Raw genomic sequence first — 17,572 nt, forward strand, 5'->3', positions numbered from 1 at the left:
GAATGACATCTTTTTCAAAGCAATGAGTAATCCCTGGGCTGATGATCTGAACAAAGCCATTTAATTTATCCAATTTGGTTGTTTATCTCACATTTAAGTCCCCATCCTCTTCAGTTGTTGAGGAGAATGCTGGAACACTGTTTGCAGCCAAGGCTCCAGAAATCTTTTGTAGACTGCATACATTCACCTGACTTTCCATCAGTGTGAGTAGATAGGAACAGATTATTTGTTGGTGAACTTATCCTTTAAGATGGCACTAGAGTGGTTCATGTGTTTTGCTGCCCTCCGGTGACCAAAAGCAGGATCACAGAGAGAAACATAAACCCCGCGGAGCCCTCTCCTGTTTTCAGTTTATTTATTGTTGTGCACTGCACTTGATCATTATGTACATCCTGTAACGGTCAACATAACTGAGAAGGAGCACATGAACAGAACTTTTACACGATTTAGTAATACTTGAACAGCAGACAGGCAAACACATAACGTACAGCAGTCTGTGTCCAAATTGGACCACTTCCATACATACCACGACTTCAAACAACACACATCCATTGACTACGATATAGAGGTTAGCTTTTTAACATAGCCGTAAGATTGCGGATAGAGAACTCAGTCAGCGAGGGAGCTAGTGGAGGTTGTTTCACATCAGTCCTCAGTGTAAATAGAGAAGCAGGTACTACACACCTCCTGTGCCTATAAGTCACCAAAGGAAGCCTCTAGATCAGACATTTTCAGACCCAGTGTCTTATTCATGATGTGCTCCAGCTGAAGAAACGGACTCTTTTTATCCACTTGTCAGTATTCAGTCCTTATTGTAGATAAACGAACTGGGGATCCTGGGCAATGATGAAGTCCAACAAAGGAAGGGAAACATGATGGTTAACATGGATTAAATACAAAGAAATCATCCAGTTCTTCATCTAAATCTCTAAACTAGAGAGAGAAAGACTGAAATCAGTGAAGAAATAAAGAACAACCACGTGAAGGCAGCAGATCTACTCAATTTGCATGTGTTAAAACACATTTTTAACACATTTTCGAAGTGATAACAGCTGTCAAACGTCAGAATAAAACAGCTCGACAAGGTTTTTCCTTAGAGATGTGTCAGTAACACAAAGCTGGAAGCTGGGGATGTTATAAGATCGAATAAGTGTCCCTCCCTCAGTTTCCCACTTTTTAACTGGTAAATACATACATTTTGTTTTTGCATATGTTTGTCGTTGGCCCACAGACTTCATCCCAGGGCTAATAAGTACTTTTCCACACAAGAGGACAATGTCAGAAGTCCATTTCCATCACACCGAGGATCACATCAATCAGCTTAATAGTAAAATTACATGGAAAACAGCACCTGCAATACTCACAGCTGATAATTTGAGCCATGTGAGTTGTACCTCACTGTTGATATGTCAGTTTTATTCATCCAGAGAGAAAGCTGCACGATAGTTATAAATAAAAGTGTCAGTGGTGTGACTGAGATATCAAACAAACTTAAATAAATTACATGAAGTGATAAAAAAAACCCAACTTTCATCGGGTGCAAATCAGTGTTGCAGTGACAGCAGATATACAGCAGGCAGGATATGAAGCAGATAAAGTAAAGCACATTAATTCAGTCATCAGTAATTCAGTCACATATCATCTTAAGATGCAATTCTGCAAATCCAAAAAAAAAGAAAAAAAGAAAAAGAAAATCAAAAGGTGCAGCACTGCAGTGTTAAACCCTCACAGACCTGAACTATTTCTGGGGTGGCTGACAGTCAGCATCAAGGGCCATTCATCATTTGATTCAGGAGAACCTTAAGTTTCAGTCTGGCTCATTTAACATCCCAATTTTAGATTTGCTTTGACTGAGAAGAGACGACTTCACCAGAATTAAACACACATTTTTTTGTGTTTTCTTTACTCAGATAGAATGTCTTGAAGTTCAGTTTTTCATTTACAGATGTGTCTCTGTGATGTTTTTGTTTACATCTGACCTTTCCTAACCAAGTGACAGCCATTTATCATGATATTACCCTCATTGTTTATCAGTGAAAACAGGTGGTATTTTGGTTGTGTTGATGTTTTGCACAGTAGTACAGCGACAATAAAGTATCTTGAAACTTGTGTAATTCCATATTTTCAATGTACTGATCATGTAGATATGTCTCAAAGAGATAAATATAAAGGTTGTTTAATAACAACAGAGGACATCGTAGCAGAAGAGCACTGTAAGTACTAAGTACTGTAAGGTTCACTATGGTGCCAAAACAAATGCCAAAACAAGATGCGTGTCACCACGCAAAAATCTGAGAAATGCTCCTTTCCAAGAGTTTTTAAAGCATCCAGATAGGACTAGCTGTTCAGAAGTTATTACACACTTCAGAGCATTAGTTACTTTTAGTCGTCGACAACTGTCTCGCTCTTTGAGCGTTGAGTACATTAGTACAATTTTAGTCAGATGGAAACAAAAACTGTAAATGTTAGTGTCCTGAGACACTGAAGATGTCCTTTACATACATCAGCCGATGATATGTGCAGTTGATTTAAACCAAAATGCAGCAGGTCTGACACACAGACACAAAATGCAGATGAACAAAACAAACTAATAATAAATAAATAGCAATGGCATTCCTTCAAAACTGCACCAGGTAAAGTTTGTGCTTTCAAAGCTCCCTTACAAAAAACAAACATATGAGTGAGTACGCATGAGGCCTTGAGGTGCTTCATGTTTGAAACTGTAAACGTGCTAATCCTGAAATACAGCACACAATCCCCAGTTCCCCAGAAACACACACGGCTTGATTACATCACACACAGCAGTCAAAGATCTTTTTGTCAATCTATCGGATAAATATTAGGTCAAGAATTTAAATTGCAGCAGCATTCTGACCTGTATTTTTTTTATTTTTATGATTTAAGGTTCATTTTAATTCTTTCTTTAGCAGACTAAATTTAAATGTTAATGATGATGAAACCAACCTGTAATCAGAGTTCTTTGCACTTTCATAACACTTCTAAATAAGATAGGTGGTTAATTTGTATGAGGGACAGATCAATTATCAGGTCCAATATTCTGCATTTTTTTAATAATCAGTTTTTGGTATCAGACCGCTGATACTTTGGCTCTGTGGTCTCAGTCAGTCGCACACCTGTATAACATGCTCAAAAGACATGTTACATCATGCCTTCCTTTTCCTCATTTGATATTTGACCTCTTTCGGCGAATATTTGATCAGCTCCCTGTCCTGAAGAAGAATATCCATCGTCTAGACGTATTTTAAGTTCTTAAATATTATCTTTATTTTGTGTTAAAAACAAACTTGCTGCAGTAGTCCAGTTCACCTTAGAAGCCACCATATTTTGTAAGTGGAGAAATGTATGTCGCTACGCATTTACGTCAAAATGTTGGGCATGAGCAGAAAGAACGCAGCCGGAGAATACTCTGCTTGTATCATTAACATGGGACAGTTTTATTTTGATCAGTTTATGAAAAGGCTTGAAGGTGCACTATGTCATTTTATGGAAGAAATTTTAATCAGAAGAGAAAGATATTTATTGAGTGCCTCTTTATGCTTTTAAACCGATTTTAAGGATATATGGCTTCTGTCTGACCATCTGATTGATGACATGTCACATGTAAAAGCAATCAACACTGAACAATCTGAATCTGTGAAGTAACTAATACCTCAAGTTATAAAAACAATGTAGTGGTGTGGAAGTACAAAGTAGCAGAAAATGGAACTATTCAAGTAAAGTACCTCAAAATTATAGCTAGTTACATTCAGTTTTGACACAAAGAGTTTTCTCTTCTTTTCTAATAATCTTTATCGGTCGATCTCTAATTTGTTCTTTCTTTTGTGCTTGTTTTTGACTGTGAACAGATGCAAAACATTAAATGCTGCTGTTCTTTTGTGTTATTTATCACATGTTATTGCATTAAAACATGAATGTCAGAACTGATCATGGATCCAATTTTCACACAAAGTACAAATCAAAATCTACCTCCCTAACAGAACGCGGCCTGATTGCTGTTAAATGGTTTTTGTGCCTCACAGACTTTGCGGTGCTCTGAATCCCGTCTTTTGAGCAGCCTGATGTGTTTTTCTCTTATCATCGTCTTCTCTCTCCGTCTGATCTGACTCCTCTGAATCAAGCCTTTCTCTGTTTCTCTAGACATCCCGGTGACATCTGCTTTGATCGGAGGGTTGGTTCAGAACTAAGGACACTCAACAAGGAAGGACACTGTTGCACCACATACATACAGTAGGTTGGTACATCTGAGCTACAGGGAGTCATCAGTTCAGTTACACTGTTAGTCTGGAGTTCTGTAGTCTGTCGCCGTCTTTGCAGATCAGCCGGATGTTATGCATGTGTGTGTGAGAGGTACGGGTCAAAGCACAGGTATGAAGGCAGATGTTTTAGGGTTTGGTTGTAGTATGTTGACCAGAAGTGGTGACGTGTTTTTTTAAGGATTAGATGACAGAATCAGCAGGGTCGTCCTCTCCTCGCTCACTTCCTCTCACCGTTTGTTCAGTAGAGGGGTTTTTGTCCTTGGCTTTCAAATTCTGACCAGGCGTCATTTAGTTCCATGAAAATCATCTTGGCATATTGTTCATAGGGCTGTCCTGTCGCCTGGGAGGGAGAAACACAGAGAGAAATGAAGTTAAAACATGTTACACTTCAAGTGAGTCGTGCAAAGCAGGTGTTTTTACCTTTGGCAAATTGCCTGGATATTAAACACCTGCTTTGACATATTATTCAAGAGTTGCATGTGATTTGGTGTGAATTTCCTCCGTGGCTGCTGTAAAACACAACAAAAACAAATAAAGGAACCAGCTGACATACAATCACCCACAGTATCAATGTAAACTCACACAGGTGAGGAACCACTGAGGAAAAAAGATTGTGCAACCGAATCATATCTGACATAAAGTTGCCTGTGAGTCTGCCCTGTTTTGATAAGTGAAATCCTGTTTTCTTGAAATGATTGATTAGCGGGTATTGATCCTGTGATTCACTCACTGGACACGTCTGGATTGGGTGCATTTTGAGTTCTTGCTCTGATAAAGAGGGGATGAATAGAGGAGTGGAAGTCCTATATCTTCTCCTTGCACTCATGCCGGTGATGTCTACCTGCCACGAGCTCACGGCAGATCTTTGAGACTTAACCTGAATCACCAGGAAGTAAAAAGTAAAAGGCTGCTCCGAAGACTGAAACCACAGGTGAGGTGATTTTACAGGCAGCTGTTCTGATGTCTTTCCTTTCCAACTGTAAGGAACATAGATTTTCTGAGCTGTTGTGAGTGATTCTCTGGTCTCTGTATTCTTTCCACAGGTACAAACTGCCTTCAAGATGATGTTGATGGAAAACACATCCACAAAATCTCTCTAGCTTCCTCCTCTAACTGTGAAGATCCAGAGCCAGGTTTCTTTGACTCCTATTGCAAGGATGCCCCTGATCACACCTCTCCTAACACTGATTCTGGTGGAGTCCATCCTGGGAGCTCCACAGATCTTGAAAGCACCAGATGAACACGCAGACAATATCAATATCTTCCTGACTATGGCATGGCAAGTAGCCAACCACATAAACCCAAATGCTAGCTGTTATGTTTGCGGGCTGATGCCCTACACAGCTGGAGAAGGCTTACCTCTGATGGCTCTACCTGCCTCTGACTGTGACACCTGCCACCTCATGCATATTCACTCTTCTCAGTCTTACTCTCACCCTGATTGTACCCGCATCTCCAAAATGAGACCACTTAACTGTTCTGGACGACATGCAAACTGCAACAAATGTCGCGAATCCCCGAAACCGGTTCCCATAAATATGATCCCTCAGCCATTCCCGTGGTGTCTCGAGAATGACGGTAAGACACCTGTCGGACAATCCGACTGCCTTCGTACATATAAATGGGACCCCAAACACACCAGTATGGACTTTAAGTCTCTGGATTCTGCACCGGAGCACTGCCTGGCTGCAGCAGGCCAGGCTCGCCTCAGCGCTCTAGCTCACCGCACTGCCACCTGCTCCATCTCCTCTCCTGTGGGAATGTACTGGGTATGTGGAATCCTCGCATACCCGTATCTTCCTGTGGATTACAAAGGACGCTGTGGCTTGGCATATGTCCTGCCGGCCATGAGAGTGGCTCACGTCCTGCCCCAGAAACATCCTTCTAAAAGAGCACGACGTGGAGTTTCAGACATCTTCGGGACTCATCACCAATCGCCTTTCAAGAATTCTCTCGGTCCCCTTCTTCCCTTTTACGGAGTTATGTCTGCGCTGGATCAAATTGCAGACCTGTCTCATGCAATCGAAGTCATAGCTAATGAAACCGGTAAGGCTCTCATGCTGATATCTAGTGAGCTCGCCTCTGTTAGACTTCTAGCTTTGCAGAACAGAGCAGCTTTGGATTTTCTTTTAGCAGCCCAGGGAGGAACTTGTGCTGTTATTGGTTCTGAATGTTGTACCTTTGTGCCTGACTACAATACTACAATTGGTGATATAGTAAATCATCTTCATGCAACGGCTAACTCTGTTCACCAGGAAAGCAGGAGTTTATTTGATTGGTTGAGAGCTGCTATTGGATCACTGAGTTATCCCCTTATTGAAGTGATAGTTATTTTTGTTGTCATCATTGTTTTACTGTCTTTGTTTATATCATGTGTGAAAAAGTTCATATTCAACTGTTGAATCTAACAACATCAATGATCGTTAGATGTTTAATGTCTCTTTGACATCACAGTTGAATCAGCCTGAAACTTCATGACGTTTCCTAATTTTATGAGAATTGCTCATAAACATGATTTTAAACTAACAGTAAGATGTCTGCCACTTTCATATGTTTGGGTTCAGACCAAAGCTGTAAACACAATAAAACATAAATACTTTGGTACTGCTGATAATATTGGCTAGTTTATGGATGGTAAAGGGGCAACAGGCAAAAATAAGCCTTGGCCTTCAGCCTATTCCTTTTCAGTTACTGTGAGAAATATATGTGAAATACTTTTTGTGTCTCGTTCATGCATTCCTTTGTTCCATTAAACCACTGATAGGTGAATGTATGACAGAATGTATTTGGGACTATTTTGGTCCTGGGTTTGATACTCTTTCTGTAATAAATCCTCTGAAAGTAAAAACCCTATCAAATACGGGTCTGTGGGTTAATTTGCATCAGTTTAGGGCTCTTTGACCTGAAAATATCTGACAACCACTGCCCCAAATAACAGATAAACAGTTCAAACTTATCTATTTCCATATTTGGCGTAACAACACTGCTTTATCATGAGAAGAAAAGAAGAAGAAAAGAAAAGAAAATATTTGATAGGAAGAATCCAATTGAAGTCTTAACTATTTTTCACACATACAGCAGGAGTGTCTGTTGGACAACAAAGAATTAAAACCAACATCTACAAAACATGAGGGTTAATATAAGAGAACTTTTGTTGAACAGAGATGCCTGGTTTTCTCTCCCTTCATGCATACAGTTAAAGGTCCTCACTTTCAGTCGACAAGTTATTGTCTGTCTCACCTTATCTGGGTGGACGACCAGGACTGCTTTGCGGTAAACCTTCTTGACCTGTTCTGGAGTGACCAGGTCCGCCATGCCCACGGGCTTCCAGCGCGTCTCCCCCTCCCACAGAACAGTATGCATGGTGGACAGCAGAGCGCGGATGTTACGCTCCTTCCCCTCGATCCAGTCCAGAATCTGGGTCACAAACAGGAGATGGAGAGAAGGGAAGCCATTAGCCGTTGATGACCAGATTTGGAACAATAATTAGCAGAAATGCTGCAGTGATTTTGGCGGGTCTGGTGAAATGCTTTTAAAGGAGCAATTAGAGCAACCGAGTTTGGTCATGGGAGACCTACATTGGCCGCTTCGTTAATTCTGGAATAAACAGAAGGGCTTTTACAGTCAAAGGTTTTTGAGTACACCATCCTACTTTAGGGGACCACTGAATCACATCTATTGTGCAAGACAGGTTTAACAGATGACAAAAAACCCACTGAACTGATGTCAAACTAATTCTGCTTTGTGTTGTTTTTACAGAAACTTCAACAGCAAACACAGATGACACTCATCAGAAACACAAGCCCCTGCCTTTATTTTCTCAGGGTCCATCTCTTTGGCCATCTCCTCCTTCCTCATCTCTGCTATAGTCCTGGGCCCTTTCTTCTCTTTGGTGCCTGCAAAGCCCTGACCGGACAGCAGGTCGTCAAAGTTGGCATCTGAGGCCTTGGGTTTAGGACCTGACAGAGAGGAATACGATCAGAAACACAAAAAACATTTATTCAAACTCATTAACTTTTCACCCTGCAATATTAGATGAACCTCTGAATGACTGACTGAACGACTGAGTTGAAATCTAATCTCCTGCTCACCCATGCCAGCCTGTGCTTTGACTCCTGCGCTGGGCGAGCCCCCTCCCATTGCGGAGAAGCTGACGTTGTAGTTGGGTCGGTGCCCGGGCGATGTGTGAGGCATGGGGGTGTGGCTGGGGCTGGGCTTTGGCTGCGGGGCAGGTCCCTGTCCTTGGGGTTGCCATCCTCCACCACCTCCAGCACCTGCCTGCCAAGAGGGGAAGCCGTGCTGAGGAGACGGAGGAGGTCTTGATGGGGAGCCCATGGGAGGGATGAAAGGTGTAGATCCAGTGGGAGTGGTGGGTTTGCTGGAGAAGCCAGAACCTGAAGAAGGAAAGGAGATTATGACATAAAACATGTCATCGAATTAACAAAGACTCAGTTCACATATTTCAGTAAATCTCCAGTGACTGACCTCCAAGGCTTCCTCCAAGGTTGCCTATGTCAGCGAACGGGTCCAAGGTGTTTGGCTTGGTTTGGTGGGTGGGGGTGCTGTGGACTGAGCTTGTGGGGCTGGTAGTGGCTGATCGACTGCCCATACCAAAGCCTGCTCCTGGATAAATCAGCAGTGACAGGAGAAAACACCTGAGTTTTAGTTCTTTTGATTTGTAGCATCCAGTTCCAAACGTGTGTGTGTGTGTGGTTGGGTTACAGGTTTCACCTGTGCTTGTGGTAGCAGGTCTGTTCCAGTCCCATCCTCCCATGGGGTTTTGCTGCTGAATGTTGACGGTCGGGGTAGTGGGTGGGACGGGGGAACCCCGGCCTATTGAAGCACATAAAGCTTTGTCACAGTCCGAGTGCACAGTGAATGGGAGCGGAGCAGCGTGAACCCACACAGCCGGAGAAAATAATAGCAGGACTGGGTCTCATGTGAAGTGTCAGAGAGGCTGGTGGATGTCTAAACAGATCCAGCTGGCAGTTCTCGAAAATACTGTACTGTGTATAATTCCTTTCTTGCCATAAATAGCAACCTTTAATTTCTCATTTAGAACGTAATTGTTTCATTTGTAAACTCTTTGTTTATCTAGATTTTGTTGTTTTTGTTTTTATGTTTGTTTTTTTGTCTGCTGATACTAGATTTTCTTACAAGTATGTATATATACTCACTACAATCAATTGGGTCTTTTCTTGCCACTGGTCTGTGGAAAAATGTAGCAGAATTGTCCAGTCGTGTATGAATTTACAATACTGGCTGTGTGAGGAGTTCAGGCTGATGGGGAATTACTCATGGTGGAAGTGAAATATGCAAGCTATGCTAACAATGCTAATCAGACAGGCTGACATACATCATGCAAACAAATTCATTGCCATACATACAGCAGCATCAAAAGAAGACTATCTCTAGCTGGCATGTGAGTAAGCTTATCAGAAAACAGTGCAGTAAAATGATTCTTTGGACAACAACAAATAATAAAATGTGTTTTTTATGAGCAGAGACGATCACGATGCAAAAGGCATTGCAGCAGATACTGTGCAGTATAACTTGCCTCACCCTGACGTGGACTCTTTAAGGTTTAATTGGATCCATAATGCTGTGAGAGAGTGCAGCAGAGCAGCAGAGCATGCCTTACCCAAGCTTGTAGGCTGTAGGGTGGGTGATGGAGAGCGAGCAGCATGCAGGAAGGGGTCTGGCTGCCCCACGTTACCTGGTCCAAGGAATGAACCCATCATGTCCTGAGGCTTGGGCATGGGACCGGCCCCGAAGGGATCAAACGCTGAGGGAAACAAACACAATCCTCTTTGTTATTCTCTTACTGATATGATTTTTATTTATCTGCATATGCATCAGAATGTGTTGTGTTTCTTAAAGTGTAAACTGAAAACTAATTTACCATAAAGAAGCAAAAAGAATACATGTTAGTAGTGTGGGATCATGGGAGTTGCTGTCCTCATTTTTAAACAACCGCCATTGCTGATGAAAATCCATCTGACATGACTCAGGCAGAAAGGTTCACAGATGAGGTCATGTTTTATTCAGGTTACTTTAAGTCACGATCGCTGACTACCTTCCTCACTCGCTGACTTCCTTCAGCAAGTTCTGGTGACAGGTGACCAAATCAAACGCACCATTACCCTGAATAAAGTATGATGCATCCTCTCTAGAGTCTGTTTGGTTTGTCCTTTCTGTGCTACTGTAAAACCATAATGGTGGAACATGGCGGATTTTACACCCATGAAAACATAATAATGAATATCAAATTCCATTTCTGTCACTAAATCCCCCCCAAGTCCTACACATTGAACTTTTAAGATACACATAAGCTCTCATGAAGACCTGATTGAAGGCACCAGAAAGATCCAGCAGGGGGACCTTGTCTTAAGATCACTTTGTCAGGCTACTTTTTTTTAATGTCATAAATGACCTTTCATACTTCAAGTCTCACCTGGCGGTGCAGGAGATGGACAAGGCGAGGCAGTGTTTGGGATGACTTTATGTGGTGTGGACTGGGCAGATGAGGGCCCACTGGTTGGCTGCGGTGGCCCCCCGAACAAGTCCCCCAGGAGGTCAGTGGTTGCGGCAGCAGCCTGCGGGGGCTGAGATGAAGGACACCGGGGGTTAATGTCCTCCCCATCAAGGCCAAGGAGATCCACTTCCTTAGCGGGTGCAGGGGCGGCCGGGGCTGCAGCAGGATGGTCGGGTTTTTGGGGGGCCGTGCTGGCGTTGCTTCGCTGGCTGGAGAGAGAGAGCATCTCGTCATCGGAGGGCTCGCTCTCCTCGCCATGGCCCCGACCGTCCGGACCTGGGGGCCGACTTGGCTCTTGTAAAAAGAAAAGGGAAGAGGCAAAGAAGAAGAGGAATTGACACAGAAGCACTCACAGTGGAGATAGTAGAGTCGACGGAAATACAAACTAGTAGCTACATATGTTACCTCTACATCAAATCTCCTATTCTTCTGCAGTCGTGTGAGCACATCATTTCCAAAACAACCTTAAAAAATCTCTATTCACTAGAATCCAATCAGTAAAACACAGAGTACACTTTTAAAGAAGGGATGGGATGTAATATATGACTATAAACCTCAGCTAGTAGCAATCTAGAGCGACATTTCACTTTGGTAGAATATTTTAGAGTTGGCTTCCTTCAGCTGTTACATTTCTTTCCCCCAACTTCTTTGTATCCACAACAATTTCTTAGAGACTCTTCGTGTTTTAGGGGAATTGTTTATACTAGTCATTTATTTAGGTCCCCACAGAATAAAGATAAAGAAGAGAATAAAATCATCCACCAAAGTGATATATCAATCTGTAACAAGGATGGGGTTCTTTTCAATTCAGTTGATACTGATTGTAAATGGACACAGCCAAGTGATCTTCCAATAACAGAAGATGTATCCGTCAGTAGGGTCAATCAGTATGATAGAATTGAGCCAAACCTGGTTAACTACTGTCACTGTACTGATCAGTTTCTCTAACAGGTCCGTGGTCTCCTCTACCGTCTTACCCTCCAGATCCAATCCCTCCATCTCATCTTGTAGGAACAAAAATGAGAGTTGGTTCATTAGTTTGTTCATGAGTGCATGTAAACATGTCAGCTGTGTGTTTTTGCATGTTAGGTACTTGTGCTTTATTTGAGTATGTCTATTTCATGCTACCTTATACTATAATAATGTTCCATATATTCAGCTTTACATCTCACTTTTAAGATTGATATATAATGGATTATTATAGATTAAACTACCCAACAGTATATGAAGTAGCCTAGTTCACATTACCTCCATATTAACAAATTTAGTCATTACAAAAAGGTATTGTAACACACCTAACAAACAGCTAATGATTAGCTTGTCCATTTTGATTTTACATCACAGTCAGTCAATACTAATTAATTATGAGTTACATATCAAAATTACATACTGAAGTTGTTTTAAAAATCAATTTCAGTCCAAAGGAGGTATGCAGATGCCTACTGCTGAATCAAGCTAAGTTAGCTTTTTTGCTAATAGTGATCTAGCTAGCCAACTTGTAAGCTAGCTTGATCTTTAGCTAGCTGGTGCTCCACTGGTTTTGTTCCTCTTTTTGTTCTATTTCCTCGTTGAGACTGTGATACTGTGATACAGGACTTTTCTTCTTTAGCTAAACTACTACTGCTACTGATGTAGCTGGTGGTACATTTTTGCCATTCTTGTCATTTTAATAAAGATTCATGAAGCACCTTTCAACAGCTCACCTCCAGCTATGAGGTCTTTACAGCACTTTTGTGTCAGAACCAACAAAGAGGGTTTTTTTTAATATCAATGATATAATCACTATTATATCATCACTGTTATATTTTTGTTTAAATTCAATGCTTTTGGTAGCCACTGTGGATGTGGATTATTAACTAGCCCATTGTGTCAACACTAATGGCTCAGAGGCCATACCACAGAGCTCCACACCTCGAGTGTGTGTGCAGCATGTTGTTGATTAAAGGTTATGTTAGCAGAGGCAGTTTGTGTAGTATTGTACCAGCAATTGCCAGTGCGTCCTGATGCTCCTGGTGGCAGGAGAAGAGCACGTTGGGGTTCAGGTCTTTACAAGGGAACTGCTCCCACGGCGGTGTCAGGTCCTTTTGTTTGTCCGTCCCCTCCACCTCTATATCCAGTATCACGTGGAACAGCTGAGGATACTTCTCAGGAGAGTCGCACGCATCCAGCTCTGGTCTGAGAGGAGAGATGGATGAGAGAGAAAATGGAACGGGCAGTGCTGGTTTCAAAATATGTTTCTCTGAAAATTATGATTTTAGCTTTTCTGCCATTTTCACACAAAACTGAGATTAAATAGAAGAAATGTCCTCACTTGTTAAACTTTAACATGGTGGTACCAGGAGCAATGAAGCCAGTGTGGAACTGGATCTGGAAGATCTGGGTGTTGGACACCTGACAACAGGAGTACAGATGGAAGTTGTTTTGCCACTTGTCTATGACATTTACTTCTCTGCTAAATTTGCTGAACTATAGAGTTAATCTGAGATCTAAGTGGTGTCAAAAAGGAGAACAAAAAGCAGTGTGTAAGACTTTAACCCACTGACCTGTGTAAACTACCTGTAGTGAAGGTCAGTTTCTTGAAGCTTTGACATACTTTTAAAGCTGTTGCTACATGCTGATGCACTTTTACGATTAAATGAAATTCAATCAAGTTAGGGTTGTGTTAGCATACACCTTTCCTTTTTTTTATTATCAGCAAATGTCCTGTTGGACGTAAACTGGTGTAGGAACCAGAAGAAATGATGGGCAAAGCTACAAAACTGAGCTTTCATTTTGGTGTTCAGCTATGTTTAATATGTCTGCTGTTTCTCCCAGTGTTTCTGTTGCAGGAAAGCCATGGATTCAGGGTGAACACGTTCATTCTTACTACTTCTTTCCCCCTGACAGTTTGTGGGTTTACGAGGGGATTCAAGATGCACAAATAAGTTGCAACCACATCCTGACAGTTTGATGGCTGATACATCAGCTTCTGGTGCCAATGAGATTTTATGTAATGTTGTTTTTGTCAAGTCTGAACAAGATGTTTATTTAATCAGTACACAGACATTTTTTGTAGAACACTGTTTCCAAACAAATGGGACGGGATGCTGTATGAAATTCTTTTTCAAACAAACTGTATTTCTCCCCTGTCTCCACTTGTTTAAACAGGTTACTGACACCAAATTCAGAATAAGCATACGTATATTTACAGAAGCCAGACGATATTGATGAGGAAAAACATTAAATATACTGTATGTAAATTGTGAGTTTTTTTAATTAAGTAAACGTCAATTTTGCAGATCATATTCTTGTTTATTTATGCTTTACAATGCGTCTTGGAATTAGGGTTCTAGTTTCATTATTCCATGGGTGCTGCTACTTGCAATAATAATACTCAGTAGGATGCAGAGTGGGGCACAAGAAGTTTACCTTGGCTTGAAGACGCCCTCCAATGGTCGACCTCATATGGTAGACCGAAACGACGACGTCTCCTTGCACGCTCACGCCCAGCTGGAAAACTACCTTACCCTCCTGGACCCTGTGCTCTCTGGACATGCAGCAGGAGGGAGACGAAACGTGGATGTTACTGTAACAATGTCAGATATGAATTTGTGTTTGTTCGCAACAACGTGATACAATCCTCATCCTACCTCATCCTCTCGTACTCCTGCGCCGTGGTGAAGATCTTTGTCTCTCCGAGGAGGACGTCGCAGAAGGGCCGACAGCCGCTGCGCTGCTTGTTGAAGCAGGGGACCGGAGTTATGGTGAGGCCCTTGATCACCAGGGGCTTGGAGTGCGGTAGACTGGGCTTCTCTGATACCATGCTACACACATAACCTATGTACCTGCGTGGAGAGACGACGAGATCATCATTTTCTTATCCTGTTTTCATTGTCACTGTCCAATGCATCCCTCACCTGTCCACATGAACGTTGTTTTTGTGACAGGTACCAAACTGACATGTTATACATACAGTAGCTGTTCCAAGTCAACAAGCAGAAGCACAACCCAGTTAGAGGAAGATGATGACACAGTGAGAAGTGTGGACAAATCAATTTAAGGACTTGGAACAAAGTCCACCAGAATTATATTACTTATTCCATTTACATAAACCTTGGTTTAACTTTAACTCCGGCTCATGATGGGGCTCTTGCTGATAAATACTACAGCTACTGTCTGGCAGGGTAATAAAATGTCTGTCCTTGAAGGTCTGCCAGCTCTGCAGCCTCAGGAAACTAAGGGAGTGATAGCTGCACTATTTGGCGATCACGTTTTCTACCTACTCTGACCAACCTATTACAGCGAACGTTGCTAGTTTATGAGACTATAAGTTATTTTCTTATGCTAGAATTAAAACAAACTGCATAGCCTTCTAAAGGGGCGGGCAGTGAGCTGGAAGACATTGTCTGTCTGTATTCAGAGAAATGAGAAAGTCGAACATATTCATCGATATACTATCAGTGGTAATACGTTTTTTATTCCTTGTACTTCTTCGAGTTTTCCTCCGCTTTTGTGTTTCTTGTGCTCCACCGTCTGTTTTTCTCTGTGAGCATGTTTTGTTGCTATCAAGAATCGCAAGTTGGAAGTCAGTATTCCCAGCTTCCAATTTGCATGTAACTCGGGAAAACATAGACGTAGCAAACTGATGTTTGTATGGCACGTTTCTGAACTTCACAAGCGTCCGGAGGAGGAGGCTTGTACTGCATGCACACGGAGATGTCTATCATGAGTTTAGACGGCGTCTGTCTCAACTAACCCCACTTTATAGTACCGCTGGGAGTCAACACATCCGTCTGCAGCTCTACATCGATATTTTCCTGAGTTCAGTGCGATGCAGCATTTGTCAGTGTTGTGGGCTTGTCACTGCTCTCGCTGCTTTAGTCCTGATTGCCTCCAAGGAACTTAAAAAAGAAGTAAGGGTCACTGTGTCACTGAGTCTTGCCTTGGTGCCAGACTGTAGTGACTGGTGGCTGTATTGAAGTCAATGGGAGATGCATGGAGAAACAAACTGAATTCGACTCCAACACAGCTGACACCACAGTCTGGCGCAAAAGCAAGATTCAGCGACATAATGACCATTCTTTCTGTTTTAGGTTCCTTGATTGCTGCTCAGCTTCCACACCTGCCCACAGCCGCTCATCTACAGCTCATCAACTCAGCAGTGTATCACCCCAGTTCCTCCAGGCATTGGACTGTTCGGTTTGCCAGTGTTGTACTAATGCTTCAGCCGACTTAATCTCTAGTTATTTGATTCCAAATGTTGGAGTCTCTGACTTACTCTGTGTTTTACTCGTGTCTGATGTTCATAATCTTCCCAGGACCTCTGTCTGCTCTCCTCGCCCTGCGCCTCGCCAGTCTCTCTTGCAGATCTCTCTTAATTACTCAGTAAAACTGTGTTTGTTTTTAGGTCCAAAATCAACACAACCTGACAAGAGGTACTGTATGTTTCCATGCAACAACCCCCATCAGTCATTTCAACAGCAAAGAAATCAAATCTGCTTCCAGGTAATCGACCACTCCCAGCACACACATAAACCAATGACTTGTAACTGACCATAAATCTTATATGATGGGTCTCTTCATCTTTCCTCGCAATTCTATCAAACCACTTTCCTTTTTGTTTCTGCCCGACTTTACCCACCGAGCATGAACATGTCCAGCAGCCGTCAGTTCTTTGAAGACGTTGAAAAGTGTTCATCTTTTCAATTTCTGTTACAGACGTCTGAGGAACTTTTTGTGGTTGAAAAATAAAGTTTTAATGATGGACAAATGTTTTATTTTTCCATGCAGCAAATGCTCAACCTCTGTAGCCTGCATGAGGCCTGCACTCTACCAGGAGAGCTATTAATCAGCTTCATTTAATACCATGTTTTAGTCTGTCAACCTTCATCAGGTAGGCTAGTGTGCCAAGGTTCACAATCACAAAAACTTTCATTGTGGCTGTCCACTGGATGTCTTTTCACAGTCATCAAAGACACTGAATTGACATATTTTGTACATGTGGGTCATTTTGTTCTTATGTCAAATGATTCGACTTAACAGATAAAACAGAGGAAGGAAAATAAAAGGTGTGTCGTAGGTGTTATGATGAAGTCTTTAGAAAAAACAGAAGTCTTGTGTGTGTCTTCTACGGATGCCAGTTTCCTGACCTTTCTTCCTCTCACTTCCCCTCCTCTCTTTCTCTGTCAAACCCACATGCACACTTGTTCGGGGATGCAAACCTGCGGTGTGAGGGCCAGAGGCCAGAACCCGGCCTCTTGGCGCTGAGCAGCTGCATGGCAGGAATCGGGTTGTTGAAGAGGTGGCAGAAGCAGAACATGGCACAAACCAAAACACCCGAGGGAGCACGACCATCCTGAAACACACACACAGGAAAGGAGACACTATTTTAAAAGTATTTTAAAGTTTCACAGCTTGGCAATGTGTGTTAACCCATGCACTGCTTATATTAAATCTTAGCATCATAGCATTGACAGTATAAAGTATGAGCCTGCATGAAGCCACTGAACACAGCGACTCAAAGCTTCTGAAAGCTTGCTGCAGGTTTATACTGTTGCTCCAGCTCTGACTGTTAAAGTAGCAAACAATCTACTTAACTTATTAAAAATTATAGCTCAAAGAAGTTAATACAACATATAAATAGAAATAGGTCATCACAAAATGCAATGCTACTAGAGATTTCTGCTCACTGAATGTAATCACTGTTATAATTTTACTCTGAGTTCATTTCAGGTTGCAGGCAGACAAAAACATTCTTGTGATCTGAGGCAGAGAAAACAGT

At 42.1% G+C, this 17,572-nt stretch overlaps 1 protein-coding gene across 3 annotated transcripts in view; it reads right to left on the reverse strand.

The window, feature by feature from the left end:
- Window positions 1-340: 340 nt before the first annotated feature.
- dnajc6 (DnaJ (Hsp40) homolog, subfamily C, member 6) overlaps window positions 341-17,572 on the reverse strand; it is a 48,584-nt gene continuing 31,352 nt past the window's right edge. Inside the window, exons 6-18 of one of the 3 annotated variants that reach the window (XM_037115718.1) lie at window positions 17,013-17,146; window positions 14,442-14,636; window positions 14,221-14,338; window positions 13,124-13,203; window positions 12,794-12,987; window positions 10,732-11,106; window positions 9,919-10,062; window positions 9,009-9,110; window positions 8,763-8,900; window positions 8,369-8,671; window positions 8,088-8,236; window positions 7,518-7,694; window positions 341-4,617 (exon numbers count right to left, since the gene is read on the reverse strand). In XM_037115718.1, coding sequence (XP_036971613.1) covers window positions 4,516-4,617; window positions 7,518-7,694; window positions 8,088-8,236; window positions 8,369-8,671; window positions 8,763-8,900; window positions 9,009-9,110; window positions 9,919-10,062; window positions 10,732-11,106; window positions 12,794-12,987; window positions 13,124-13,203; window positions 14,221-14,338; window positions 14,442-14,636; window positions 17,013-17,146 — 2,211 coding nt within the window. In that variant the 3' untranslated portion in view covers window positions 341-4,515. The remainder of the gene's footprint in view (window positions 4,618-7,517; window positions 7,695-8,087; window positions 8,237-8,368; window positions 8,672-8,762; window positions 8,901-9,008; window positions 9,111-9,918; window positions 10,063-10,731; window positions 11,107-12,793; window positions 12,988-13,123; window positions 13,204-14,220; window positions 14,339-14,441; window positions 14,637-17,012; window positions 17,147-17,572) is intronic. The other 2 variants (XM_037115721.1, XM_037115719.1) reach the window with 2 other exon arrangements.

The sequence above is a fragment of the Acanthopagrus latus genome, chromosome 11 (assembly GCF_904848185.1).
Source record: "Acanthopagrus latus isolate v.2019 chromosome 11, fAcaLat1.1, whole genome shotgun sequence".
Lineage (NCBI taxonomy): Eukaryota > Metazoa > Chordata > Actinopteri > Spariformes > Sparidae > Acanthopagrus > Acanthopagrus latus.